A 27,809-nucleotide genomic window follows, 5' to 3' on the forward strand; every position below is an offset into this window, starting at 1 on the left:
AAAATCTAGTAGGCCTACTAATTCTACACATATTAAGTCTACTAATTCTATTAGGCCTACTAATTCTACACATATTAAGTCTACTGATTCTATTAGGCCTACTAATTCTACACATATTTTTATGGTATTTATGCCTTAAAGGCTCCTCCTGGTGGTTCTGAAGTGACATAATACATCTGTAACAGGGTTGAACGGGCTGAGCAGAATTTATCCGCTACTCCTGTACAGGATGTCTATCCCTTTAGTCATTTACTATGAAAGTCCTTCTGAACAGATCCTCGTAAATTTGTGTCAATTTTATATGTGGAAATAAATAATCCTGCCAAGTATGCTAATTCAATGTTCCTAAATGCTGCTTTCATTGCTTTATGAGATTTCCACAAAGAAGTCAGTTATGTGAATACAGTTTAGGTCATTGAAGTTCAAATTCATTGAGGTGGCTTCCCAAAATCTAGATTGTGCCTACTGGACTAAAATGAACTTTTAACTGAGATCGTAAATTCCCTTGGGAAGAATAAAAGATCGGACTCAACAGTTTCGAAAAAAACAATTTGCTTTTCTTGAAACAAACAAAACAACATAGGCTCATTAAAACATTAATTTAAAGTGCACATATGGAAAACAAACTTACATTTACCACAGATTAAAAACATACATTCGACAATGATACAATTAAATACACATTCCATTTAATCAAGTTTAGCCGGTCCTGGACCAGCTGAAATGCACTTGTGGCCTTGGTTAAAACCACTACAGTAATTTAGCAACTGATCCCAGTCCAACCAGGATAACTATTTGTACCGTTTTTATTTATGTACCTACAGTAAATAAAATCAGTATACCCCTTTAACTCATTTTGATAAGACATGATGTGACAATATTTTTTATACATTGATGTAATCTTACTGTTCTTTAAATAAATAAATCCCTTGAGGAAACTATTTCAGAGGCGTGCAGTTAATGTTTACTGACCGTTAAGACTTAAAAAAGCTGCTTAAAAACTTTATCTGCAAACGTACCGTTTACACTGACCACGTTTACATTCACACCAACATTCCGTTATTAATCTGGGTACTCAAGTATCATGGGTGTTGTGTGATCAAACAAATCACATCAAAAAGTAGGCTACCTGTGCAGTTCGATCCACCATAATCCCATAATAATTTATTTTACTGATACTCCGTACTGGATTGTATAGCCTACTGGCAAATTTCACCCCTAATTTAGCCAACTTTCTGTTCATAATTTCAGACATTTGGTAGGCCATTTGTTTGTCAACTATAGTTAGATACATGCAGGTTGTCTTCTGTCATAACTTGTTGCCCCAGAAGACTAAATAAACTAGTGCTCACCAGAATAATGTCTTACATCGATAGAATGAATGCATTAGTAATCTAGTTAACATCGGTAAAATTGTATTTCATTTAGGGATCGGGGAGAACAGTGGAAAGATTCCAAAAACAGTGGAAAGTTTGGTCCTGTGCAAAATGTTCAAATGTCATCAGTTTGACCGGTTTTAAGGAAATGAAAAGCTGAGAAATACGTTTATGATAAGACTTAAATTTGGCTTGTGTGCATATTTTGTGTGGTTGAAATACTGTCTGCTTGCATAACAGTGTCAAAGATAACACATTACACACACACTCGCATTTTCTGAAGAGATGCCGAAATAAATAAATCACATTTCTCCACTCCTTTTCCCGAGACAAAATTAACATTTGTTGTATCATTTTCCTGCAAGAAATGCATAATTCAGCAGGAGTTAATATTATATTACATTACATGTGAGAAGTTATAGGCCATATTTCAGTTACTATTTAACCCATATGAATTTAAATGAGGAATATTCTGTTTATTAAATCGGCGCAGGGATACTCGTGAGCGGAATATCAGAAGTGCATGTAAACAGCTTATCCCGAATAACACCTTATGCGGGATATGAGCTACTATCCAGAATACTGTGCGCATGTAAACGTGGTCACTGACTACAGTATGTGCTACAGGTAATGACTGAAAATCCACCAAGTGGACGTGTGACTGTGAGATCCTAAGAGTGAGTGATGGACTTGTATCAGTGAGAGTGTGTGTTTTGTGTGTCTTTGAAATCTGATCTCTTCTAAGAGCAAATGATCAGTTCCAATTATTCTATAAGAGTAATCATTATACACTCCAGTAAACAGGTAAAGGAATTGGAATGATTGACAGCTGCTTGGAACTTCCTATCTCAGACCACAAACATTGAGAGGGCCCTGCCCCCACTCGTAAAAGGTGCTGAAGTAATATCTCTAAAAAACGCATTTCTGACCAAATATATACATAGATTGGACATACACATTCATAGACATATTGTACATACATCTACAGTAGTGATCAGTGGACATAGTCTGATTGACTGACAGGCAGTAGGCCCCATAAGGAAGGAGTAGGAAACTACATTGTCCCATTAGGAAGGCTTCACGGCTGGTGTGTCCGTGCCTGTCTGTCCCTCCACATGGCCCGAATCTCAGTCATGATCAGCGGCAAAATGAAGACTATGCTGCCCCCTGTCTGTGAGGCAATCACATAACAGGACCAAATATATCACAAACAGGGACAACACAGTACCTTATGTAAGATGCTCCTGAGGAGAATTAGTGACTAATTAATGAAAGGCATGAACATTGTCTCACATTATGGATTAGACAGATGATCTTACCATGACTATGAAGAAGTAGAACACACACATCCAGCCCAGTTTGCTCTCAATCAGAGATACCAAGTACTGAAAGACAAGGTCAAAAACTCAACATTAAATCACTGGAAAGCACATATTTATGTATGTGTGTGTGTGTGTACTTTCTCGGTCTCTAGTGTGTGTTACCTGTCCCGCTGCAGCTCCAATACTCCCAGTCCCGTCCACTATGCCAGTGACGGTAGCCAGAGCCTCCTGACTGCCCCTGAGGGCCTCCTGTCGCCCCAGGTCTGCAGAGATGGCTGAGCTGATCATGTTGGACGGTCCTCCTATGAAGAAACCTGTGGTGGCCAGGAGAGCTGCATTCACCACCTGGTCCGGAGGGGAGTCTGAGGGGGGACAACACAGGGTCAATTCACATGTTTTTTGTGGATTGTGTATGACAGGGAGGGATGTGGTTCTATTTTTATTTTTTTCATCAAGGGCTCCCCTTGGTGGTCTAGAATTGACATAACACAATAATGAAAATGTTCTCTCTGACCTAAAAAAATCTGGTTGACTATTTCTTAAATAAATGGCCTGAATAACATAGTGAGATGTTTTGGGCTAGAAAAAGGAGGAAGGCAGATGAAAGAAGGAGGAGCACTCACGGCTGTACCCCACCAGGGCTCCCATAGCCAGCAGCAGACTGACGGCTAACACTGGAGCTCTCTTCCCCATGCAGTCGGAGATCAGGCCCTGGATCGTACCACCTAGGAGAGAGAGAGAGAGACAGAGAGCAGAAGATTAATGCACAATTTCCTGTCCCGTCTTAAGGGGTCTACACAGTCCACACAAAATGGAGCCGATGGAGGTCCGTTTGCGTTGAGTTCCAAAAATTCAGTCTCACAAATGTACATGGAACTACGTAGAGAGCGATGCAAACGGACCTTACTCTGCATAGCTAGCTAGGATGTTACCACATCTAAACCGTAGTCAACGACACCAATGCCAATGTAATTAATATTAACCAGTCAATACAGCTAGTGTTAACTAGGCCTGGGCTGGAACACTCACCTATGATGCCCCCCACGTCGTACCACACAGAGAGCCTGTCGGCCTGGGCCTCCTTCCAGCCAAAGTTCCTGCTCAGGTAGAAGGGCAACCAGAAAAAGAAGGAGTAGTTGACCAGCTTCAGACACGCGTACGCCAGGGAATACTGGGGAGAGAGGATGACAGTCACCAGTTACTGAGAGAGTCATCTCGGAAAGCCAGAACAAAAACCTTCATATCGTCAGATGCTCGATAATACAATACTTGATTTATTGGTCCATTTCCACATGTAAGGTTCTGGGAGGAGAGGTTGAGAGAAAGATACTAACGCAACTAGCGGCGTCTTCACCGCCCCTAAACAAAATTGTCAGCCAAAGAATAGAGATATAATGGAAACACTTAAACAGGGAGGGGCAGATAGCAGAGAGGCAGGGAGGATGATAAGATGATAGAGATAAAGGAATTGACAAATACAGACATAGACAGGGAGGGGTGAATGAAAGAGAGAGAGAGCCAGCCAGAGTTAGAGAGATCATGAGAAAGAGACAGACAGAGAGAGAGAGAGAGACAGACAGAGACAGAGATCTCTAGTAATATCCCACTCACAGGCAGCACCCCAGGCAGGCAGAAGGCCTGGCAGAATCCGATGGCTTTGGGTGTTTCCCCCGGCTCCTCTTCCCCCTGCTGGATGGTGTAGTACCCTCTGTCACACACCTCCTCCGATCCCTCCTCCTCCTCTTCCTCATCCTCTTCATCACTCATCAGAGGCCTGTGGCTGTCTGTTTCTCTCTCCACTGGACTCAGACCTGTTTCTGACTCCAAACACAGACCTGATGGGACAGAGAAACAACACAACTCTTCATCAAAAGAGTCATACAGTACATTATATGTGCTTTATATCATATTCCACATACATTACTACAACTTCCTCATGGGAAAATAAAGATTCATGCCAACAGAATTAATACAAACAATTCGATGACACAGAAAGGAGGATTTTTTTTTTTTAGGGGGTCGATCAGCTTTAATATTGCAGATAGATTGTAACTTCCATCAACGTAATTGTCTGCATCACTTCCAATCCCCCATATGTTTTTTTCTCTCGCAAATATACAGTCGGAAGTTTACATACACTTAGGTTGGAGTCATTAAAACTTGTTTTTCAACCACTCCACAAATTTCTTGTTAACAAACTATAGTTTTGGCAAGTCGGTTAGGACATCTACTTTGTGCATGACACAAGTAATTTTTTCCAACAATTGTTTACAGACAGATTATGTCACTTATAATTCACTATATCATATTTCCAGTGGGTCAGAAGTTTACATACACTAAGTTGACAGTGCCTTTAAACAGCTTGGAAAATTCCAGAAAATTATGTCATGGCTTTAGAAGCTTCTGATAGGCTAATTGACATCATTTGAGTCAATTGGAGGTGTACCTGTGGATGTATTTCAAGGCCTACCTTCAAACTCAGTGCCTCTTTGCTTGACATCATGGGAAAATAAAAAGAAATCAGCCAAGTCTGGTTCATCCTTGGGAGAAATTTCCAAATGCCTGAAGGTACCACGTTAATCTGTACAAACAATAGTACGCAAGTATAAACACCATGGGACCAAGCAGGTAAGGACCTTGTGAAGATGCTGGAGGAAACAGGTACAAAAGTATCTATATCCACAGTAAAACGAGTCCTATAATCGACATAACTTGAAAGGCCGCTCAACAAGGAAGAAGCCACTGCTCCAAAACCGCCATCAAAAAGCCAGACTACGGTTTGCAACTGCACATGGTGACAAAGATCGTACTTTTTGGAGAAATGTCCTCTGGTCTGATGAAACAAAAATAAAACTGGTTGGCCATAATGTCCATCGTTATGTTTGGAGGAAAAAGAGGGTGCCTTGCAAGCCGAAGAACACCATCCCAACCGTGAAGCACGGGGGTGGCAGCATCATGCTGTGGGGGTGCTTTGCTGCAGTAGGGACTGGTACACTTCACAAAATAGATGGCATCATGAGGAAGGAAAATTATGTGGATATATTGAAGCAACATCTCAAGACATCAGTCAGGAAGTTAAAGCTTGGTTGCAAATGGGTCTTCCAAATGGACAATGACCCCAAGCATACTTCCAAAGTTGTGGCAAAATGGCTTAAGGACAACAAAGTCAAGGTATTGGAGTGGCCATCACAAAGCCCTGACCTCAATCCTATAGAAAATGTGTGGGCAGAACTGAAAAAGCGTGTGCGAGCAAGGAGGCCTACAAACCTGACTCAGTTACACCAGCTCTGTCAGGAGGAATGGGCCAAAATTCACCCAACTTATTGTGGAAGGCTACCCGAAACGTTTGACCCAAGTTAAACAATTTAAAGGCAATGCTACCAAATACTAATTGAGTGTATGTAAACTTCTGACCCCCTGGGAATGTGATGAAAGAAATAAAAGCTTAAATAAATCATTCTCTGTACTATTATTCGGACATTTCACATTCTTAAAATTAAGTGGTGATCCTAACTGACCTAAAACAGGGAATTTTTACTAGGATTAAATGTCAGGAATTTGGAAAAACTGAGTTTAAATGTATTTGGCTAAGGTGTATGTAAACATCCGACTTCAACTGTACATACATACATACATATACATTTCCTTTTAAAAAATATATTTCCCTTTATTACTTTCCAACCCCACCACCCCTTCCCTAATTGGAGTAAACTAGTGAACAACAATGCTTAGGCCTCTACTTCCAGCTTATACATACTATATACATTTTATGGACACAGTCAATTTTACAATAATTATATTTTGTTTGTTTTTACTCCTGAACTTCCTCTACCCTCAACCTCTCCGATCATTTTCATGATGTCCATCCGGTTTGCTTCTAATTGCCATATCTTTCTAACTGTGTTCTTTCACAAAAGCTCTCAACCTACATACACTTGGGACTAATAACAACTAACAACAACTAATAACAACAAGATAACTAATAATGTAAGCATACAGTGTCAATAATAAGTATATACAGTGGGGAGAACAAGTATTTGATACACTGCCGATTTTGCAGGTTTTCCTACTTACAAAGCATGTAGAGGTCTGTAATTTTTATCATAGGTACACTTCAACTGTGAGAGACGGAATCTAAAACAAAAATCCAGAAAATCACATTGTATGATTTTTAAGTAATTAATTTGCATTTTATTGCATGACATAAGTATTTGATCACCTACCAACCAGTAAGAATTCCGGCTCTCACAGACCTGTTAGTTTTTCTTTAAGAAGCCCTCCTGTTCTCCACTCATTACCTGTATTAACTGCACCTGTTTGAACTCGTTACCTGTATAAAAGACACCTGTCCACACACTCAATCAAACAGACTCCAACCTCTCCACAATGGCCAAGACCAGAGAGCTGTGTAAGGACATCAGGGATAACATTGTAGACCTGCACAAGGCTGGGATGGGCTACAGGACAATAGGCAAGCAGCTTGGTGAGAAGGCAACAACTGTTGGCGCAATTATTAGAAAATGGAAGAAGTTCAAGATGACGGTCAATCACCCTCGGTCTGGGGCTCCATGCAAGATCTCACCTCGTGGGGCATCAATGATCATGAGGAAGGTGAGGGATCAGCCCAGAACTACACGGCAGGACCTGGTCAATGACCTGAAGAGAGCTGGGACCACAGTCTCAAAGAAAACCATTAGTAACACACTACGCCGTCATGGATTAAAATCCTGCAGCGCACGCAAGGTCCCCCTGCTCAAGCCAGCGCATGTCCAGGCCCGTCTGAAGTTTGCCAATGACCATCTGGATGATCCAGAGGAGGAATGGGAGAAGGTAATGTGGTCTGATGAGACAAAAATAGAGCTTTTTGGTCTAAACTCCACTCGCCGTGTTTGGAGGAAGAAGAAGGATGAGTCCAACCCCAAGAACACCATCCCAACTGTGAAGCATGGAGGTGGAAACATAATTCTTTGGGGATGCTTTTCTGCAAAGGGGACAGGACAACTGCACCGTATTGAGGGGAAGATGGATGGGGCCATATATCGCGAGATCTTGGCCAACAACCTCCTTCCCTCAGTAAGAGCATTGAAGATGGGTCGTGGCTGGGTCTTCCAGCATGACAACGACCCGAAACACACAGCCAGGGCAACTAAGGAGTGGCTCCGTAAGAAGCATCTCAAGGTCCTGGAGTGGCCTAGCCAGTCTCCAGACCTGAACCCAATAGAAAATCTTTGGAGGGAGCTGAATGTCCGTATTGCCCAGCGACAGCCCCGAAACCTGAAGGATCTGGAGAAGGTCTGTATGGAGGAGTGGGCCAAAATCCCTGCTGCAGTGTGTGCAAACCTGGTCAAGACCTACAGGAAACGTATGATCTCTGTAATTGCAAACAAAGGTTTCTGTACCAAATATTAAGTTCTGCTTTTCTGATGTATCAAATACTTATGTCATGCAATAAAATGCAAATTAATTAAAAATCATACAATGTGATTTTCTGGATTTTTCTCACCAAGCTGCTTGCCTATTGTCCTGTAGCCCATCCCAGCCTTGTGCAGGTCTACAATGTTATCCCTGATGTCCTTACACAGCTCTCTGGTCTTGGCCATTGTGGAGAGGTTGGAGTCTGTTTGATTGAGTGTGTGGACAGGTGTCTTTTATACAGGTAACGAGTTCAAACAGGTGCAGTTAATACAGGTAATGAGTGGAGAACAGGAGGGCTTCTTAAAGAAAAACTAACAGGTCTGTGAGAGCCGGAATTCTTACTGGTTGGTAGGTGATCAAATACTTATGTCATGCAATAAAATGCAAATTAATTACTTTAAAATCATACAATGTGATTTTCTGGATTTTTGTTTTAGATTCCGTCTCTCACAGTTGAAGTGTACCTATGATAAAAATTACAGACCTCTACATGCTTTGTAAGTGGGAAAACCTGCAAAATCGGCAGTAAATCAAATACTTGTTCTCCCCACTGTATATATAAACCCCAGTCGTACTTTATCAAATGCCTTTTTGAAGTATGCTATGAATAGCAGGCCTAGTTTCCCAGATTTTTCATAGTGTTCTATTGTTTCCAGTACTTGCCTTACATTGGCGATAATATATCTTCCATGTAAAAAACCTGTCTGATTAGAATGAATAATGTCCGACAATACCTTTTTAATTCTATGTGCTATACATTTTGCTAGAATTTTTACATCACAACACTGAAGTGTAAGGGGCCTCCAATTTTTTTAATGGACTGGATCTTTATATTGTCCAGAAAGGAGGAAGTTGCTAAAATGTTTATTCTATTCTACTGAGCCATTTACTTTATGTTCGTATTCTTATCTTTTATCTCTTATTGTTGTTGCATTGTCGAGAAGGAACCTGTAAGTAAGCATTTCATTGTACAGTGTATACCATGTGTATCCTGTACATAGGACTAATAAAACTTGAAACTTGAAGTGAAAGAAAGTACAGTATGAAACAATGGACTGTAGCCCTCAGTGATCTTTCATAAATAACTATTTGATAGGGAGACAATGCCAGACCAATGAGGGAAACTGGGCATTTGTGGACCCAATACTCACCCACTTCTTTAGGGGAGGTGAGCAAACCAAAGAACACCACCAACCCACCAGCAAACTGCAGCACTGAAGTGACCAGGAAGGCATACTGCAGAAACACAGCATAACACTGAGATGACTTGTATTGTGAATTGTGCTGTTCATGCTCTGTGCTTTCATGTTTTCTGCCCTGGGACAACATATTTACTATGTAGCTAACTCTATGTAGAAAGAGTTTGAGAGAAAGACAACACCACATAACTTCACCTTTCTCTAGACAACAATGTAGACTTACTAACTAGACCATACCAGGTATTGTCTATGCTACATGCATGTCTGTTTTTCATCTAGACCTTATAAAAAGGTGAATCGCAGTGCAGATCTGTAATATGTATATCTGTGTGTGTCTGCACTCACCTCATATCCATACTTGAGAACACTGGATGCCAGGAATGCGCCCAGAATGTTCCCAACAGAGGCACAGGCACTCCACAGGCCAAACACAAAACCTCGCCTGGAGGGAGGAAGAGACATACAGCGGTTACAACACTCAAGAACATAAAAATATGCCATTTAGCAGACGCTTTTATCCAAAGCGACTTACAGTCATGCGTGCATACATTTTTGTGTATGGGTGGTCCCGGGGATCGAACCCACTACCTTGGCGTTACAAGCGCCGTGCTCTACCAGCTGAGCTACAGAGGACCACCAATACACACAACATACTCAACACAATACTCAATTAGAACCTTCTCTTCTAGAATAAAATAGAACCAAGAATAACTCAGTACACCACAGGGTCGTTCCATATGATTTCAATCACTTTCTGACTGCACACCTTTGATGTAAAATAGGGTCTCAGAATATGTAAAATAGGTTCCAAGCTACAAAATGTGGAAAATGAGTAAAATCTGAGTTCACGTGTTTTTAGAATATTGATGTTAATGCTTATAAAAAATGACTTTTTTTATTAAAAAGTATTTAAAAAATAAATAAATCATAGAATAGATTGACAACCCTGTTTGTAAGCTGTTAAATGATCTCAAACTCAACTATTTATCTTTATAAGTGGTAAAGACATGGACGTCTCATGGTAGGGTGGGGTATTGTTACAGGTTTTGGTTTTTCCATTTATGTTTTGAGGTTGGACTTTAGCACGTATAGCTTGTTAGCACGTAGGGTGCACCGATTGGTGTCACCTTGTTAGTCAGTATGTGTTACACCTGTGCTGGTTGCCATCTCATTAGTGGGAAGGTGTTTTCACCTGTCCTGGCCCAGGTGCTATATAAGAGTGGCTGGCCCAATGCTCCAGTTGTCTTGATAGATGCGGAGGGTTAACACCTTTAGTTGGCGCTCCCTATTTTGAGCTCTAGACAAACTATCCTTTATCGGATTTTGTTTTGCTCCACCTTTTTGGTTTACTTCCTGTCTTTAAGTTTGGTATGGGTTTTTCTTTTGTTTGCCTCTTCTTGGGCAAGTTTAGTGGGCGCTCATGGTGGGTGTCTTAGGTTTCAGTTGTTGTTGCTAGTCAACTTTCAGTGGACACGCCCGTGTCTTTCAGAACCTCTCCTAAAACCCCACCTGTTTCGTCTTGGTTGTTGGTCAGTGACTATGTTAGTTCCACCCTTCTGTTTGCGAGCCATTTTTGGTTTTCTTGCTGGGGAACGTAACAGTATTGATATAACGTCTTTTTATACAGTATTTGTTAATGTCTTTAAACTCATGAGCTGTATGTGGGAGAGAGGATAAGGACACGCCATGTGTTATTTATGTCACTGGTGGGTGCCAGAAGGTCTGCGTGCCAAGATCGATTGGGGGCCACTTGTGCTAATCTTAGAAGGAGTATGAGATGGAATATCCTGGCTAGGGTGCCACACGATGCCATGTAGGGGGATCCTATTGTAGGAGATGAGTGACACTCAATAATGGTTGGCAACTGTTGGATGGAATGCATTATATAAACTGAGGTTTTCTATGTAAGTGATTCGGATGACAATAGGCTACGCCCGTACCGCTTGTCATGTGAATCCAGTACTGTAACTATGAATCAACTCTCCATCTAAGTGTTTAACCATTCTCTTACATCCTGAAGTACTAGATACCAGAGAAACTCATAACAAGTATGCAAAATGGGTCAACTTTGAACACCTATTTCCTGAATGTTTTGGCATTCAGGTCCAAAACGTTACTTTCTGACCAATTTCACCATGGGTAAACATGTATGAAAGGTTTCAGGCAAATCAAAAGGGGTGTAGTCAGAAAGTGATTGAAATCATATGGAACGACCCCACAGTTAAAGCAATCTCCTAAGGCTACTGTTTGTAAAGACAACTTCTGATTGTTGACATTCAGGGAGCCTTACTCAATCTGTGTGAAAAATCTGCATTGATCAGTAGTGATAGGAGAAACAAATCGATACAGTTACAGATGGGGATATTCTTTTTGCGCTATTTTGCTGTACCTGCACCCAAACTCCAGTATTTTTCCTTCGTAGCTTGTTCTCCAACTTATTTTTAGGGAGCCCATTTATTTTCAGCACTTTTATTTCCATGACTGACCAAAACTAGTTTTCTCATGGCTCTCTCTTGTCCCTCTGCAGCAGACATATGGTGAGCAATATGTTTGGAACATCGAATCGCAATAGAATCTTGGGGAACACAATAAATATCGTATCGTGATAATATTGTATCGTAATGTCCCTGGCAATTCCCAGCCCTAATGATCAGTGTTGGAGTATACTAGTGTCATGGCAGAGAGAGTGATATGATACTCACCCTGACTTGCCAAACCAGTTCCCCATGACTGCCACCACACAGGGCCAGACAGCAGATTGCAGTAGGCCATTCAGAACCCAAAGGCCACAGTACAGGTAGATGTTATAGAACTGCAGCCACTCAGTCAAGGTACCAAACACAAACTCCTGGGAAGTGAGGGAGGGAAAAACAAAAAGGTTATATTAGAACACAATGAAATGTAATGGGATCAAAACACAGAATCTGCAGTATATATGACTATTGTAGTAAGTACCTATTGTATACATCTGATGTAACTGTGTAGATGTTTATGAAATATAAAAGTATGTGCCCCACTTACCACTATGGCTGAACCACACAGACCAAAGGAGAGGACATATCGGAGGTTCATGCGGTCTCCGATCACTCCACTCATATATAGGCCCTGCATGAATATTGAACAACACACACGTTTACTTTGTCCTCCTGCTTTTACTATGCATCAGTGTGCTTGTTTCCATGTGGATAATATTCATGAATTAACATACATTAGTTTAATGTGCATATTAGGGTGTGGCAGGAGAGAGAAGTAAATCTGATCTGACTGATTAGGTTACATTGAGTCACTGTTGCTAGACTACCAGTCCCTCCTCCCTATGCCCACAGCTGGCCCTGACACTCACCACGGCGTAGGAAAACAGGAAGATGGTGTCAAGGACACCCAGGAACAGAGTGGCTTCATCGGAGTCTGCAAACAGGTTATTCTCCTCCCACGTCTGGAGGAAGATTCAGAATAGACAATCAAAGATACATACAGTAATAAACACAAAAAAAACATTGTCAGAGCAACTGAATAAAGGGATTTATTTGACCATTAGTATTAGCTGTCCTTCATATGATCATGTGCAGAGCACTTGTCAGTAGCTCCACACGTGATAACACTTCCTCATCCACTACACAGTATATATTGTGGATTGCACATGAAGAGATCACTAAACAAATACAATAGTGTAAACTCAGGCAAAATAGCAGACATCCAGGAATTTAGTCATTATATCTCTATATCAGAGGCCATCATTTAGGGGAGGTGAAAAGGGGGGATAAATCAAGGAAGTGAATCCACATCCTCCTGAGTACGTACCTCCCCGGGTGAGAATTTAAATGTTAAAGCATTTGTTGTTTTTCTGATGTCTGTGGACACCAAGAGACTTATGTTTCCTTTCCTTTGCCAGCGTACGAGACATTATCAGACGATAAGAGGAGACGGGAATATGACCAGTTTGGACATGGCCCCTCCCCCGGTGAGCCAGGCACAGGAGGTGGGAGGAGTGGACAGCACTTCCACCAGAACTTTAACTTCAACTTTGATGACATGTTCAGAGACTCTGACCTGTTCGGTCATAACCAGCACTCCCATCATGCCCATCACAAGAGGGCCTTCGACAGCCACTTCCAGGCCCATCAGGAGGCTCAGAACAGGCACAAGAGACACTTTCAGGGCTCCTTTGGTGGAGAACTCTTTGACGACGTGTTTGAGGACATGGAGAAGATGTTCTCGTTTAATGGACACACAGGCGGGGCAGACAGCCGGTTCCAGGGTAATAAACACAAAAAAACGTTGTCAGAGCAACTGAATAAAGGGATTTATTTGACCATTAGTATTAGCTGTCCTTCATATGATCATGTGCAGAGCACTTGTCAGTAGCTCCACACGTGATAACACTTCCTCATCCACTACACAGTATATTTTCAGGTTTGCACGTGAAGAGATCACTAAACAAATACAATAGTGTAAACTCAGGCAAAATAGCAGACATCCAGGAATTTAGTCATTATATCTCTATATCAGAGGCCATAATTTAGGGGAGGCGAAAAGGGGGGATAAATCAAGGAAGTGAATCCACATCCTCCTGAGTACGTACCTCCCCGGGTGAGAAGGCAGGAGAGCTGGCATTCTGCACAGAGGGAGTCCACTGGGCTGAGATGCTCACTTTCACATTACTGAAGGTCTTCCTTGAGGCGTGCAGGAGGACATAGCTGGAGAGAGAGGAAGGGGGGACTTAATAAAGCCCTGTTATATTCCTACCACAACAAGGGACCAGGAACATCCAGGGCCTTCCAATGCTGTGTTTAGCTGTTTAAAGCAGCTGGTGTGCAGGTCAGTACTCAACCCGTTTACAACTACTATATATCCTCAAGATTATAACCTGTAATAAGAACTCTAGGCTATACGTCACTTCCTGATGACAGAGCCTGGAAAGCACAGCCACAACATTTTTGGCACAGCTGAGAGGGGTCAAAGGTCAGGGTTCAGAGTGGGGAGGTCAGGAGAAGTAATATGAGAAGCACAGGCACAGATTCACAATTAATCTGATTCTTACTGCTCAACTGTCTAATACTTTAACTTTATCCTACTCTGATAACAACCAGTCTGACCAAGAAACAATGTCACATGTATTTTTTAAAAGTTTAAGTACAGTGGAGCGCTGTATAAGACTGTGAGTACTGTAGCTCCGGTTCAGGCATTAGCAATTGTTAGCTTAGTACTGTATTTACTTAAAGAGGATGTAGGCCTATATGAGCACAAGTGAGCCTGTGTATCAAATGCGTATGTATGCTCTGGTATAAGTGCTTGTGTAGAGAGCATTTAGGGCAAAGAGAACTTGAATAAGATCTCTGAACATTCCGAGCATCTTATACCAGATCCCTACAAGGCTGGTGGGAGTTCAGGAGCTGAGTTTACCTAAAGAAGGTGAGGAGGAAGGCGACCAGGTGATGGTGGGTGTACTGCGCCAGGAAGCCACAGCACGGGGACGACATCACTGGGGTCACCAGGAGGGATAGGAGGGGGTGGAGGTCTTCAAGGGAACATCAGCAGGAGAGGCAGCAGGAGAGGGAGGGGGTTCAGAGAGGGAACAGCACCACACTACTTTATCCAGCACTACAGCCTAGGTCACAGGACAGCAGCAAACACAGCTCTAAGTCAGACACACAGCTTTGCCTGAAAATAGAGAACTGGGGTTTAACGTCCTTTGAGACCAAGTGGATATTTTTTACCATAGTAAATGTAGGTAGAAGGTCAAGGATATAAAGCCACAAACAGGTGACCAAAGGTCTTGGTTAGCCTCTTCCAAAGAAGAAAACCATAAGCTTGTTAGCATTAAACTACGTCTCATTTTGGGACCTTACTGCTAGTCCTACAGCCAACAAACCTTGGAACCTGGCCTGAAATCTTTATCTGGTGTAAACACTTGACCCTCTGAATCACATTCTGCCAATAAAGGCAAAAACCATTTTCCTTGCATACTTTTTCCGCAAACGTGTACTCATTCTAGATAGGAAGAATATAGCTATTGGTTAGCAATAAATAGCCTTGGGAGCTGTCTTCTGTCTGCTTCTGTTGCTGTCTAGCAGTGCAGCACTTAATTCAAGTGACTCACTCTGGTGATAGGTAAAGCATATGGAATACACTCGCTCGATACTTCTCTTTCACTGAATATACATTTGGCATTGGATAAAACTATATGGAAATGAAAATATGTAATCAACATTGAGGTCAAACGGATAAGGACTTACCTTTTTTATTCACATAAACACCGACGCTAGCTTGAGATCATCTGTTTCCAGTCCAGTCTGCTACAGTGTAGCAATCGGTTTTTATTTTTGTTGTCTTCTGCTGTGGGTTTACATTTCCTACTGCCACCAACAGGACTGGAGTGTACCGGAAGTGAAAGCATGCAACACAGATCCACATGCCCCTAGTTTCAGCCAATCGTGGTGTTTCGAGTCAGTAGGTGAAGAAATTAACCAATAGGATTGCGAGTCGTGGTGTTACAGCTCGGGAATGCAACCCCGCTATAGTTTGTCACCTACGGTTCAGCTGTGCCATTATCCTCTGATAGAAGAGACCGGAGGCACGTTTCAAGGTAAATTCTCTCTTTTATTGTGATTTTTTTTTGCTTAGAATTAGCATACTGAGCAGAAATGTGTTTCAAGTAGTTTTCACAGGCTTTATGTGCTTGTTGTTCTGACACTCTTTTTCTCCCCACCCACTTTCATTGTAAAGGGTTGGATAATTCTGTGGCTGATTCAACCATCTTTTCACTAGAATAAATGCATTTGTAGATCATGTCCCTAGCTAAAGGGGTTTTTAATTTCAAAAATAAAAACCTATGTCACACAGCAAGCTTTACAGATTTGTCATACTTTGCTTCCTTGTTACAGTACAGGTTAAAACATGCTTACATGGTTATACTTTTGTCAACTTTACATTATAATTTGCTTGTGTCAGTCACAAACTGTCAAACCTCTCTCTTTCCTGGGCAGGGAGGAAAGCGCTAACCACCAATATGGCAACAGCACAGTCAGTCTTAATGTTAGCAGTATGTATTCTCATGATAACTGAGTTCATACTGGCACAGAGGGACTACTATGACATCCTAGGTGTGCCAAAAGAAGCCTCCGAGCGCCAGATCAAGAAGGCCTTCCATAAGCTAGCCATGAAGTACCATCCTGACCGAAACAAGAGTCCTGACGCAGAGGCAAAGTTCAGGGAAATAGCTGAGGGTGAGTCCTGTCAACTTCTGTGTTAGGTAGATGGGCATTCCATTGTCTGTTACATCAAGGCTCGTTACGTCAAGTCCACATCAAATGTATTGGATGGGGTGTTAATCATTCATCCTTTAATTGTATTAATACTATCGTAAACTTTCCAACAAGTAGTGGATGTTTTTCCAATCCTTTAATATTGTCAGTGTAATAGCCATTTTCAGGTGAACAAGTAGAGCAGTCGTTGATAGTATCAATAAAAAATCTATCTGGTTTAATTACAAGTTTGCAAACAGGGAGAACAATATCCTGCACAGGAGCAGAGAATAATGTCTAACTGGCCTTCACTGAGAAGGCCTAATCAGCAACACTAAATGTACTGGTAACACCAGCCAAGAGGCTTGTATGAAGTTAAAACAAAAGGCCAGTGACTTTGTCAGCTGCTACAGAATCACAGTGTTCACAGACAATACAATAATAATCAGTGTGTCCTCAGTTCTTGTACCTCCAGTCTGGCGTCAATCACTATCAACAGATATGAGTTTAATCCATAACATTCAGCATCGACTCTAGTGACCATCAACCCGAGTGTCACAAACAGAACACTGGAAATCATGTGTAATACAGAAAGGGAAAAACGCATAAATATGCTTAACATTGCGTTAATCACTCTAAACTGAATATGAACTTTATTGATCTTAATATTCCCATTATAGTCAGTTATGATGATTTTTAAATGTTAAAGCATTTGTTGTTTTTCTGATGTCTGTGGACACCAAGAGACTTATGTTTCCTTTCCTTTGCCAGCGTACGAGACATTATCAGACGATAAGAGGAGACGGGAATATGACCAGTTTGGACATGGCCCCTCCCCCGGTGAGCCAGGCACAGGAGGTGGGAGGAGTGGACAGCACTTCCACCAGAACTTTAACTTCAACTTTGATGACATGTTCAGAGACTCTGACCTGTTCGGTCATAACCAGCACTCCCATCATGCCCATCACAAGAGGGCCTTTGACAGCCACTTCCAGGCCCATCAGGAGGCCCAGAACAGGCACAAGAGACACTTTCAGGGCTCCTTTGGTGGAGAACTCTTTGACGACGTGTTTGAGGACATGGAGAAGATGTTCTCGTTTAATGGACACACAGGCAGGGCAGACAACCGGTTCCAGGGCTCAGCAAAACAACACTGCAGGACAGTGACACAGCGCAGAGGGAACATGGTCACCACATACACAGACTGTTCTTGATTTATCATCACCAGAAACACATCCCACATCCCACTACTCACTGGGTATGGGTTTAGCTATTGTGGTTATTTTGGAATTACTGTTAATTTAGCACTTTGTGGAACATGATTTTGGGTGGTTTTAGAAATTAAAAAAAGTGTGCTATAAATGTGTTGACGCCTATGGCCCGTAGAACAAACTGTTCTCAAGCAATACCTTTCACTCATTTAGGATATAATTAAGCTGGGCTTATGTATTAGGTTCTTACTTAAGGATATCATTGTATGTCACGATGCCTCCATTCGGATTTCAATTTACTTTGTTTACATCGTGCTATGACAAGCACTGACTCTTCAATTTCTCAGGTTCTCTCTTGGCTTCCATCTTTGTTTGAGAGTAGCAATTGTATTGAGTAAAAAAAAAAAAAAAGCATTCTATATCATGCTTTCTTTTATTATAATTCTGGAGATTTTAAATGGCTATGCAGAACCAAAGTAATTCTCTCTTTCAGGAAGAGTTCTTCCAATAACATGACATAAAGTCAGTGTTATAGCACATTTATATTGCTTATGCCTTGTAATTTTAGAGCTGTTGCATTTGATTGTGGACTTATTATCCCATTCCCCCCACTGTGTTAAGTTGCTGTCACTTAATGTCAAGGCCCATCTTAAACCTTTCCCAGTTGTGAATAGAGCACTTGAGTTGAATCTCATCATGAAGTTAAAGAGAACCTAGCTATAAACGTGTATTTAACATGGCTATACACCATTATCAACTGTTACCTCTTGTTTTTTTCTGCGAAGTGTGCCTCTTCTGACATTTTATTATGTGCAATATTTGCAGTCCTTTGTTCTCTGTTCTATTGTCTCTTTCTTTGACTTTGCTGCCTGATTGTCATTTTGTGTGAAACCAATGTTCAGTTATTGACTGCTGTCTGCACTTTGTTAATCCTAAGGATGGTCAATTTTTTAATATTGAAAGGATGAGGAGTGGTACTTGTATGGAAATAAAAACATTTACTGTAAGATCCCTGCAGCCTAAAAGGTATTTCTACAATTTCCATCATATTATATTCTGTAATGTTCTATATCAAAATTATATTCTCTAGGTCCAGGCATTTAGATTACTGTAGTATCTTCTAAATGTGTGTATTCTATTCATGCTCTGACATTTTATCAAATAATGCAACTATAAAGTAGCTACTATTTTAGCCTAGCGGTTTGAGAGGCGAGCCATCAACCGGAGGGTTGCCAGTTTGAGTCCCGGTTCCGACGTGAAAATCTGGGGCGAAGTGAGTTTGCAACTGGAGTGGAGCTGGTATGAAATCCTAGATGCCATTGCCTGCGGTTGTGCACTTAAGCCCCCCACAACAGCTCCCCGGGCGCCCCGTGTGGCAGCCCCCGCACCTCTCCAAAACCTGTATGTGTTAAGTGTGTCTTTTGGAGGGGTTGGGTTAAAATAGGAAGTGACATTTCGGTTGGACTTTGTGTGCAATTGACCAGTAAAGTGATCTTAATCTGAATAACACATCCATGGAAAAACTACAGAGTTACATTTTCTTTTGGCCAAAGCAGCAGTTTTATCCTGGGAAATATAGTCCTATTTTCGTTTGAGAGCGTTTGGCATCTGGATGACTACAAGTCCCAACAATACACAACGCAGTCGCAGACTGGTGGGAATGGTTTATTTCAATGGTGTCTATGGGACATTGAATGACTTTGTAACAGAGCTGGTGGATAGCTGTTCCGTTCATTTATCTCTCTAGAAAGGTGTCAATTTCGCTTGAACATGGAGGCTCTAATCCCCGTTATAAACAAGCTTCAAGATGTCTTCAATACGGTGGGAGCAGACATAATACAGCTGCCGCAGATAGCAGTCGTTGGAACCCAGGTAAAACCCCTCCCCTTCGTAGCTGTCAAAATAGGACAATGCTGTTAGGCTAACTTCACATGACACTGAAAGATAGCTACATAGCTAGCTAGCTACGTACATTGTTATCTATCCAGCTATTTTGTTTTCGAGGTTTTCATTATGTTCAGCAACACATCAGGATTGCTGAAAATGAGCCATTTAACTTGAGTGAGCGTGGTGCAGTTAAAAATACACCTCTTTATATATCTGCTTGTGCACGAGCCAGTTGTGTGGCTATTATTGGTGTGCATGTGTTAGTAGAGAGCTGGCATGTTCCATTTGACCCGGGCAAAGCCTGCTTTCTGGCAGCAGCAATTATGAAGAACATCTGTTAATTACTTTAGGACAATTTTTAGATCATCATCGTCTTCATTATCAGTTCTCCAATAATCAGGTCACCACCACCTTATGTGCCATATTATTTGGTAACACCGCTGTTCTCAGATCTGTCCTTATGTTAAAGCTGTTAACCCAACTCCATGATGTGACATACTGTAATGCCTGTCTCCAGAGCAGTGGGAAGAGCTCTGTGTTGGAGAGCCTGGTTGGCAAGGACATGCTGCCCCGTGGGACAGGTGTAGTGACCCGCCGGCCACTCATCCTACAGCTCGTCCACGTGGATCCTGGAGCTGGCAGGAAAATGAAAGATGAGAATGGTACGTAGGTCTACTTGGGATGGAACGCCACCATGTGTGACCCCACTGACCACTAACCGTGTGTGTGTGTGTGTGTGTGTGTGTGTGTGTGTGTGTGTGTGTGTGTGTGTGTGTGTGTGTGTGTGTGTGTGTGTGTGTGTGTGTGTGAGAGAGAGTGATTCCTCATTCTGCTCTGGGTATTTTCAGACCACTTTGTGTCATTGTCTCTGACCTGCCACTCATGTTGTTTCTGACTCAGCGTTTTGCACCCCTTCACACCAATTGTACCAGCCTATTTCATACTTCAGCAAGTCGTGAGAATCAGAAGATCCCACGCTTGCCACTGTATCATGTTAAACCTTGTTTTTGCAATAACCACATTGTTGAAAATAGGAGCTGAAACTTTCTCTTTCTCTATCTCTTTGACTGCAGACCCCACAATGTGGACATACACTCAACTATGTGAAGGTCTTGTCTGTTGGCATTTTGTGTTTTCCTATACCTGCCTCCCTTGACAGTTATTAGGGACCTGTAGAACAGACCATCCACACCTGAACAAGTAGTCTATCTAGGGTTATTCCTTAGATTATTGTGATTGTAGAGATCCTATTAATATATTAATATAGTATTCTAATTCTATGATTGTGATCCTGTATGGCTCAGTTGGTAGAGCATTGTACTTGCAAAGCCAAGAGTTGTGTGTTCGATTCCCACTGTGGCCGCACATATGTAAAATGTATGCATGTATGACTGTAAGTTGCTTTGGATAAAAGTGTCTGCTAAATGGCATGTGTCATACATTATATTATTGATACCTCTCCCATATTCCATTACTTTATTTTGGTTAGGTGAAAATGTATATCTAAACCGTGTGTTATTGTATTCCACAGGTGTGGAAGGAGACGAATGGGGCAAATTTCTACACACCAAAAACAAGGTATGACTTATCTCAAACATTGATACGCGTTGCTACTCATGATATTCTTTGTTCTGTGTTCTTGTTTGAAGAAAATATACATGAACAAAGCTGGTGTTTTCAGATCTACACAGACTTCAGTGAAATCAGGCAGGAAATCGAACATGAAACGGAAAGAATTTCAGGTACTAACAAGGTAAGAAAATCACAGTGTATTTATTTAGCACTTATTTAGCATGATGTGAAATTCTCCTTCACATCATACATCCCTAACAATTTCAAAAAAGCTAGTCATTGTTTGTCATTGTATTTTCTATAGGGGATCAGTGATGAGCCTATTCACCTGAAGATCTTCTCTCCTAATGTGGTGAACCTCACTCTGGTGGATCTACCCGGCATCACCAAGGTAACAGTGACTAGAGATGGAGATGAACTGTACACAAAGTGTCTGCTCTGCATAGGAGAACCTAGAAGCCTAGCAAACATGCAGGGCAACTAAAACCTTGGCTGGAGCTTGATACACTAGAAAGACTCAGTCGTCAGTCACTCCTCTGTGTATTGTGCTTCCCCCCTTCAGGTCCCAGTGGGCGACCAGCCCAAAGACATAGAGGTGCAGATCAGAGAGCTGATCCTGAAGCACATCTCCAACCCCAACTCCATCATCCTGGCTGTGACCGCTGCCAACACAGACATGGCCACCTCAGAGGCCCTCAAAGTGGCCCGCGAGGTCGACCCCGACGGTCAGTACTGGGTTTGAGTTTTTGAAATCTTATTTAGTTGATGGTGACAGTTTGGATGTCAGGGTTTTTCTGCTTTGACCCTCATTTCAGTTTTCACATCAATGTAAAAGGGCTATAATGCTCATTTTCATCCACATTATTTGGGCAGCCACTTGTCTCTCTCTGCGACTGGTAAAAGTGTATGGTACGTCCAGTATGTTGTGTTAGACACATTTCTCTAGTCTGTTGTTGTGTACAGGCAGGAGGACACTGGCGGTGGTGACCAAGCTGGACTTGATGGACGCTGGTACTGATGCTATGGATGTCCTGATGGGCCGGGTCATCCCTGTCAAACTGGGGCTCATAGGAGTGGTCAACAGGTCTGGCTTTACGCTCTACTGTAGCATGTTACACTCACTCACAATAATAGCCTCTACTCTACCTCACATAAAATGAACATCAGTTGAAATCTGTCTTATGTTATTGTGAAGCTGACATGTTTCTATCTATTTCATGCAGGAGTCAGTTGGACATCAACAATAAGAAGTCAGTGAGCGATGCCATTCAAGATGAACATGCTTTCCTGCAGAAGAAGTACCCCTCTCTCGCTAATAGAAATGGAACCAAATATCTGGCCAGGACTCTGAACCGGTGAGAATATTATTGTTTGTGTACAAATGTACAGTTTATCCTCCATAATGCAGTTTAGTTTAAGTATTACATAAGCACATCAGCAATGGTAGTAGCAACTACAGTAGTGACTTCTAACAATACTTGCCAGTAAAGGTTCTTAGCTCTGATCAGCCAAAATGGAGGTCAGCCAAACAACCTATAAATCACAAAGTGCAACCTACTTTATCTAATGAAACTTTGAGATCTCAGATATTGTGCCCATAGAATTACAACTACTAGAATGGAATTCTGTAATAGGAATTTCAAGGTGAACAAAAGAGAAGAGCAGTCACAGATAAAGTCAATCAAAAATCAATCCGATGTATTACAAGTTGCATCAGCAAGACCCCTACAGCACAGAAGCAGAGAAAATGTCTAACTGGTCATCACTGAGAAGCCCCGTGTCCTAATCAGCAGACAACTGTTCTGTAAACACCAGCCAAGATGCTTGTATCAAAACAAATGGCCAGTGTCAAAACAAATGGCCAGTGACTTTGTCAGCTGCTACAGAATCACACAGTGTTCACAGACAATGCAATAATAATCAATGTGTCCTCAGTCCTTGTACTTCCAGTCTGGCGTCAATCACTATCAACAGATATGAGTTTAATCCATAACATACTGCATTGAGTCTAGTGACCTTCAACCCGAGTGTCATAAACAGAACACTGGAAATCATATGTAATACAGAAAGGTAAATATGTCACACTTAACTGAACATTAACTTTATTAATGTTAAATATTCCCATTACAGTAACCTACTGTATCTAATGAAACTTCAAGGTCTCAGATACTGTGCCCATAGAATTAGAACTACTAGATTGGAATTCCAATTCAAGTCCCATTCAAATCAATGTTCTGTAATTCTAATTCTAATCCTCCTGTCCCTACTAGGTTACTGATGCACCACATCAGAGACTGTCTACCGGAGCTGAAGACGCGTATCAACGTGCTGGCGGCTCAGTACCAGTCTCTGTTGAGCAGCTACGGCCAGCCCGTGGAGGACCAGAATGCCACCCTGCTGCAGCTCATCACCAAGTTCGCTGCAGAGTACTGCCACACCATCGAGGGCACGGCCAAGTACATTGAGACGGCCGAGCTGTGAGTAGTTGTACCCTCTTTATTCCACAAGGTGGTGCTGTTGTGTGGGCAAAATGCCTGTGAAAACCCAGAGATGCACTTCATGTAGTAGTACCTGTATTATGCAATGCTTGAGATGAGTAGCATTGAGATTTGAATGTTGGCACTATTCCTTTGATTCATAGTAGCACATCATGTTTGTCACAACATGTCAACTTTATCTATCCTCTGTTTTGCAGATGCGGTGGTGCCAGAATCTGTTACATATTTCACGAGACTTTTGGGCGAACATTAGAGTCAGTGGATCCCTTAGGAGGACTCAACACCATAGACATCCTGACTGCCATCAGGAATGCCACTGTGAGTAGAAGTACTGAGAGGTTCTTCTTATAACAACAGTATTGACTAAAGAGTGGGCATACCTTCGACTGGGGAATGGAGAAATAATCATCTGGGTCTTTCTGTTAATGCTACTTTGTCTGAACAACACACGGTACATATCTGTCTTTAATTTCTCTCTCTCTCGTTCTCTCCCTATTTCCTTCTCTCTCTAGGGCCCTCGTCCGTCTCTGTTTGTGCCTGAGGTGTCGTTTGAGCTGCTGGTGAAGAAGCAGGTGAAGAGACTGGAGGAGCCCAGCCTGCGCTGTGTAGAGCTGGTCCATGAGGAGATGCAGAGGATCATCCAGCACTGCAGCAACTACAGCACACAGGTAGACACCGCGCGCGCGCACACACACACACACACACACACACACAGTCTTGTACAACTAACTTTGTGGGGACACACAATTCAATCCCATTCAAAATACTATTTTCCTTAACCGTAACCCGAAAATCTTAACCCTAACTCTAAACCTAGCCCTAGCTCCTAACCCTAAGACCAACCCTAAGACTAACCCTAGCTACTAAACCTAATTCTAACCCTAACACTAATTCTAACCTTAACCCTAAACCCCCTAGAAATAGCATTTAACCTTGTGGGGACTAACACAAGTTTAGTTAAAAACGTGTACACACACACACACACACACCTGATACCTGTGTGTTTTCCATAGGAGCTGTTAAGATTTCCAAAGCTCCATGATGCCATAGTAGAAGTGGTCACCTCTCTGCTCAGGAAAAGGCTGCCTATCACCAATGAGATGGTACATTTAGGTTCAAATGGTTTAATCTGCACGTGGATTATTTGTATGCCAATTGCAACAGGTTATTGTATCACATCACATACAACTCTCCTATTCCAGGTGCATAATCTGGTGGCCATAGAGCTGGCCTACATCAACACAAAACACCCTGACTTTGCTGATGCCTGTGGGGTCATGAACAACAACATAGAGGTGACAGCTCATTACGTTTTGTATTGACATGAATTCTGTATAATAGTTGTGTGATGTAATAATAATATGACAATATATGTCATTTAGCAGACGCTTTTAGCCAAAGCGACTTAGTCATGCATGCATACATTTTACATTTGGGTGGTACCGGGAATCAACTGAGCGACAGATGACATTGTGTGTTGTAATAGTGATGTAACTTTCCTCTGTGCTGTCTGTCCTTTAGGAGTCGAGGAGAAACAGAATGAGAGAGCTGCCCACTGCAGTCCCCAGGGATAAGGTAACTAACTAACCACCGTACTCTGACTCGCCTCTATAATACTCGAAACAAAATGGCTCCCAAGCTCACTCTCTCCAGCTCTCTTTAATCTCAATATAATACCAATTGTCCCTGGTCTTTTATTTTTTACCTCTCCTGACTTCACAAGTCCCTTCTCCATTCCATTCCTCCTTTCTTCCTCCTAGTCCGTAGTTAAGGGTCCAGTCGGCCAGCCTCCCATACCTACCGAGCCCCCTGCCTCTTTGGACGCGGAGGGTGCCAAGGTGGGGCATGACATGGGCATGGGTGTGGGCATGCTCCGTGCTTCCTGCTGTGCTCTGCTCTGTGTACTCAGTCTGCTCCCCAGCCCTCATGCCCTCTCTTAACAATGTCTCTCTGCCTTCTCCCTCTCTGTGCATTTGAGCTTGGCTATGAATTAAATAGATTGTTTTGCATTGTGGTTCTGTAAAGCACCTTGTGGCACATGTTGCTGTAAAAGGGCTATACATCTGATTGTTTGTGTTGTGTGTAACCTCAGGCTCCCGGAACAGGGCCCCAGGGGGACCAGGAGGGGACAGGGAACTGGAGAGGCATGCTGAAGAAAGGGGACGAGGGGGCCCCCGGCTCTGGTCCCGCCAGCCCCCATAAGGGCCTTGCCGTCAACCTGCTGGATGTGGTGAGCGAATAATACAGGTATTCAATTTCAAAATGCTGTGTGGTGCTCTTCAGTGATTGGCTGATGCTGTTGCTCCTCCCGCAGCCCGTTCCCGTTGCCAGGAAGTTGTCTTCTCGGGAGCAGCGTGACTGTGAGGTCATCGAGAGACTCATCAAGTCCTACTTTCTCATTGTCCGGAAAAACATCCAAGACAGGTGCATGTGTTTTCTGACCCTGTCCCTCTCTCTTTGGGAAAGGGAGATACCTAGTCAGTTGCAAAACTGAATGCATTGCACTGAAATGTGTCTTCCGCATTTAACCCAACCTCTGAATCAGAGAGGTGTGGGGGGCTGCCTTAATCGACATCCACAGTGCCCGGGGAGCAGTTGTTGTTGGGGGTTAACTGCCTTGCTCAAGGGCAGAGCGGCAGATTTTTCCACCTTGCCGGCTCTGAGATTCGAACCAGCAACCTTTTGGTTACTGGCCCAACGCTACCTGCCGCCCTTTGTATTTCTGCGCAGTGTTGAAGTCTGGAGGTATTTGCTCCTATTATGCCAGCAGCTCAGATTTCTCCCTCTTCTCCCTCCCTCCCTCCACCCATTTCGCTCTCCTCCGTCCTGTAGCGTGCCCAAGGCAGTGATGCACTTCCTGGTGAACCATGTGAAGGACAGTCTGCAGAGTGAGCTGGTGGGTCAGCTCTATAAGTCTGGTCTCCTCAACGACCTGCTCACTGAGTCTGAGGACATGGCCCAGAGACGCAAGGAGGCTGCAGACATGCTAGAGGTTGGTACCTTAACCATGAACAGAGAGGATTGACACATCCAAACATTGGCACAGGAAGTCGATCAGAAAAACAACATCTAAAGGTAGCACTTCAGTACTATATTCTTCAGACACAACAATGTCCACAACAAGCTTCATAGTCAAGTGTGTCTCATTGTGTGTCCACAGGCTCTGCAGAAGGCCAGTCAGGTCATTGCTGAGATCAGAGAGACTAATCTGTGGTAAGGAGGAGAGCTCCACCGAAGTCACTCTGTAATCTACTAATCATGTCTGGAAGACTTGGGATTTGCCAATGTGAAAATGCACTGTTGTGGTTCATGTAGGTGTTTTGATTGATACATGGTACTGGCTCACAGCTACATTAAGGCTAAATACATATCATCGCTCACCTGTATAAGAAACCGATACCTCATTATGGCATATCTGTACTGTGTAGTTATAACCAAGAATGTTTGAAGGCCAAACTGTCCTATCTTCAGCTGTCTGAGTGTAACACAACAGGGAGAGATTGATGGATTGTTATTTCTGTAGCCTAAATCAAAGCTGAAACTCAAACCTCAGTTTCACACCCTAGCCTTCGAGTTGTGTAAATATTCTCCAGTTCACGGAAAATTGATAACACTCCAAAATATAACCCTAAAGATCTTTATTTATTAAATGTATTTAAGTTATAATGTCCAAAGCACTGGTGCCGCTTACTATGTAATTTGATGTTTACAATGTGCAGGCAATAAGTGGTACATGGGAAAAAAACCATGAATTTCAAATGTGATCTCATGTGAAGTTCATGTGATAACGTGACAACATATGAAGCAACGTGATAACATGAAACTACATGTGACAACATAATCTCATGTGAAATAAATGTGACACATGGGGATGCAAAGTTTTTACATGTGATACCATGAACATTTTTGAATGTGAAAACACAAGTGTCAAATGTCATTGAAAATATTTTAGCTTTAAAAGGCATAATTGACATTCAAATTAAACTGTTCGCGGTTTGTTCCAGGGACGTTACTGTATTTTTTGTTTTTGAAGTTACTGTATTTTTACAGCAAAGTGAAGGTGTGGTCCTCTGTAGCTCAGCTGG

General features: G+C 42.3%; 3 protein-coding genes across 4 annotated transcripts; 2 read left to right on the plus strand and 1 right to left on the minus strand.

Moving 5' to 3' along the window:
- Window positions 1-535: 535 nt before the first annotated feature.
- slc37a3 (solute carrier family 37 member 3) lies at window positions 536-15,670 on the minus strand. The gene is made up of 14 exons (XM_084174274.1): window positions 15,549-15,670; window positions 14,716-14,830; window positions 13,895-14,009; window positions 12,656-12,748; window positions 12,334-12,417; window positions 12,015-12,160; window positions 9,658-9,754; window positions 9,265-9,349; window positions 4,310-4,533; window positions 3,728-3,869; window positions 3,322-3,423; window positions 2,861-3,060; window positions 2,696-2,761; window positions 536-2,547 (listed from the first exon to the last, which is right to left on the minus strand). Exons 2-14 carry the CDS (start codon window positions 14,790-14,792, stop codon window positions 2,455-2,457), a joined length of 1,524 nt encoding a protein of 507 aa, XP_084030400.1. The 5' UTR covers window positions 14,793-14,830; window positions 15,549-15,670; the 3' UTR covers window positions 536-2,454.
- A 128-nt stretch (window positions 15,671-15,798) lies between these two features.
- On the plus strand, window positions 15,799-18,784 carry dnajb9a (DnaJ heat shock protein family (Hsp40) member B9a). The gene is made up of 3 exons (XM_084174275.1): window positions 15,799-15,898; window positions 16,299-16,538; window positions 17,328-18,784. Exons 1-3 carry the CDS (start codon window positions 15,817-15,819, stop codon window positions 17,768-17,770), a joined length of 765 nt encoding a protein of 254 aa, XP_084030401.1. The 5' UTR covers window positions 15,799-15,816; the 3' UTR covers window positions 17,771-18,784.
- Window positions 18,785-19,400: 616 nt separating this feature from the next.
- On the plus strand, window positions 19,401-27,740 carry LOC311139401 (dynamin-1-like protein). Of its 2 annotated transcripts, XM_084174273.1 has the most exons (19): window positions 19,401-19,639; window positions 20,172-20,316; window positions 21,186-21,232; window positions 21,336-21,407; window positions 21,531-21,617; window positions 21,789-21,951; window positions 22,190-22,310; window positions 22,450-22,581; window positions 23,497-23,703; window positions 23,922-24,042; window positions 24,237-24,392; window positions 24,738-24,827; window positions 24,927-25,019; window positions 25,246-25,299; window positions 25,485-25,562; window positions 25,817-25,954; window positions 26,039-26,148; window positions 26,557-26,716; window positions 26,885-27,739. In XM_084174273.1, the coding sequence occupies exons 1-19, from the start codon at window positions 19,538-19,540 to the stop codon at window positions 26,939-26,941; spliced, it is 2,133 nt and encodes a 710-aa protein (XP_084030399.1). In that variant the 5' UTR covers window positions 19,401-19,537; the 3' UTR covers window positions 26,942-27,739. The 2 variants fall into 2 exon arrangements, with proteins under 2 accessions (XP_084030399.1, XP_084030398.1); XM_084174272.1 differs by lacking the exon at window positions 25,485-25,562 and having other exon boundaries at window positions 26,885-27,740.
- Window positions 27,741-27,809: the final 69 nt, after the last annotated feature.

The sequence above is a fragment of the Coregonus lavaretus genome (assembly GCF_964263955.1).
Source record: "Coregonus lavaretus genome assembly, chromosome: 13".
NCBI lineage: Eukaryota > Metazoa > Chordata > Actinopteri > Salmoniformes > Salmonidae > Coregonus > Coregonus lavaretus.

Excerpts from the sequence above, each read along its gene's own strand:
- slc37a3 (XM_084174274.1), bottom strand. The coding sequence starts at position 14,792 with ATGTCGTCCCCGTGCTGTGGCTTCCTGGCGCAGTACACCCACCATCAC. Across the intron at positions 12,418-12,655 it reads TCCTGTTTTCCTACGCCGTG|GGCCTATATATGAGTGGAGT; the intron begins GTGAGTGTCAGG and ends ATATTCATGCAG. Across the intron at positions 4,534-9,264 it reads CACCTCCCCTAAAGAAGTGG|GTCTGTGTTTGGAGTCAGAA; the intron begins GTGAGTATTGGG and ends CTGTCCCATCAG.
- dnajb9a (XM_084174275.1), top strand. The coding sequence starts at position 15,817 with ATGCAACCCCGCTATAGTTTGTCACCTACGGTTCAGCTGTGCCATTAT. Across the intron at positions 15,899-16,298 it reads GACCGGAGGCACGTTTCAAG|GGAGGAAAGCGCTAACCACC; the intron begins GTAAATTCTCTC and ends TTTCCTGGGCAG. Across the intron at positions 16,539-17,327 it reads GTTCAGGGAAATAGCTGAGG|CGTACGAGACATTATCAGAC; the intron begins GTGAGTCCTGTC and ends TTCCTTTGCCAG.
- LOC311139401 (XM_084174273.1), top strand. The coding sequence starts at position 19,538 with ATGGAGGCTCTAATCCCCGTTATAAACAAGCTTCAAGATGTCTTCAAT. Across the intron at positions 21,233-21,335 it reads TTCTACACACCAAAAACAAG|ATCTACACAGACTTCAGTGA; the intron begins GTATGACTTATC and ends TGGTGTTTTCAG. Across the intron at positions 24,393-24,737 it reads GCAGCAACTACAGCACACAG|GAGCTGTTAAGATTTCCAAA; the intron begins GTAGACACCGCG and ends TGTTTTCCATAG.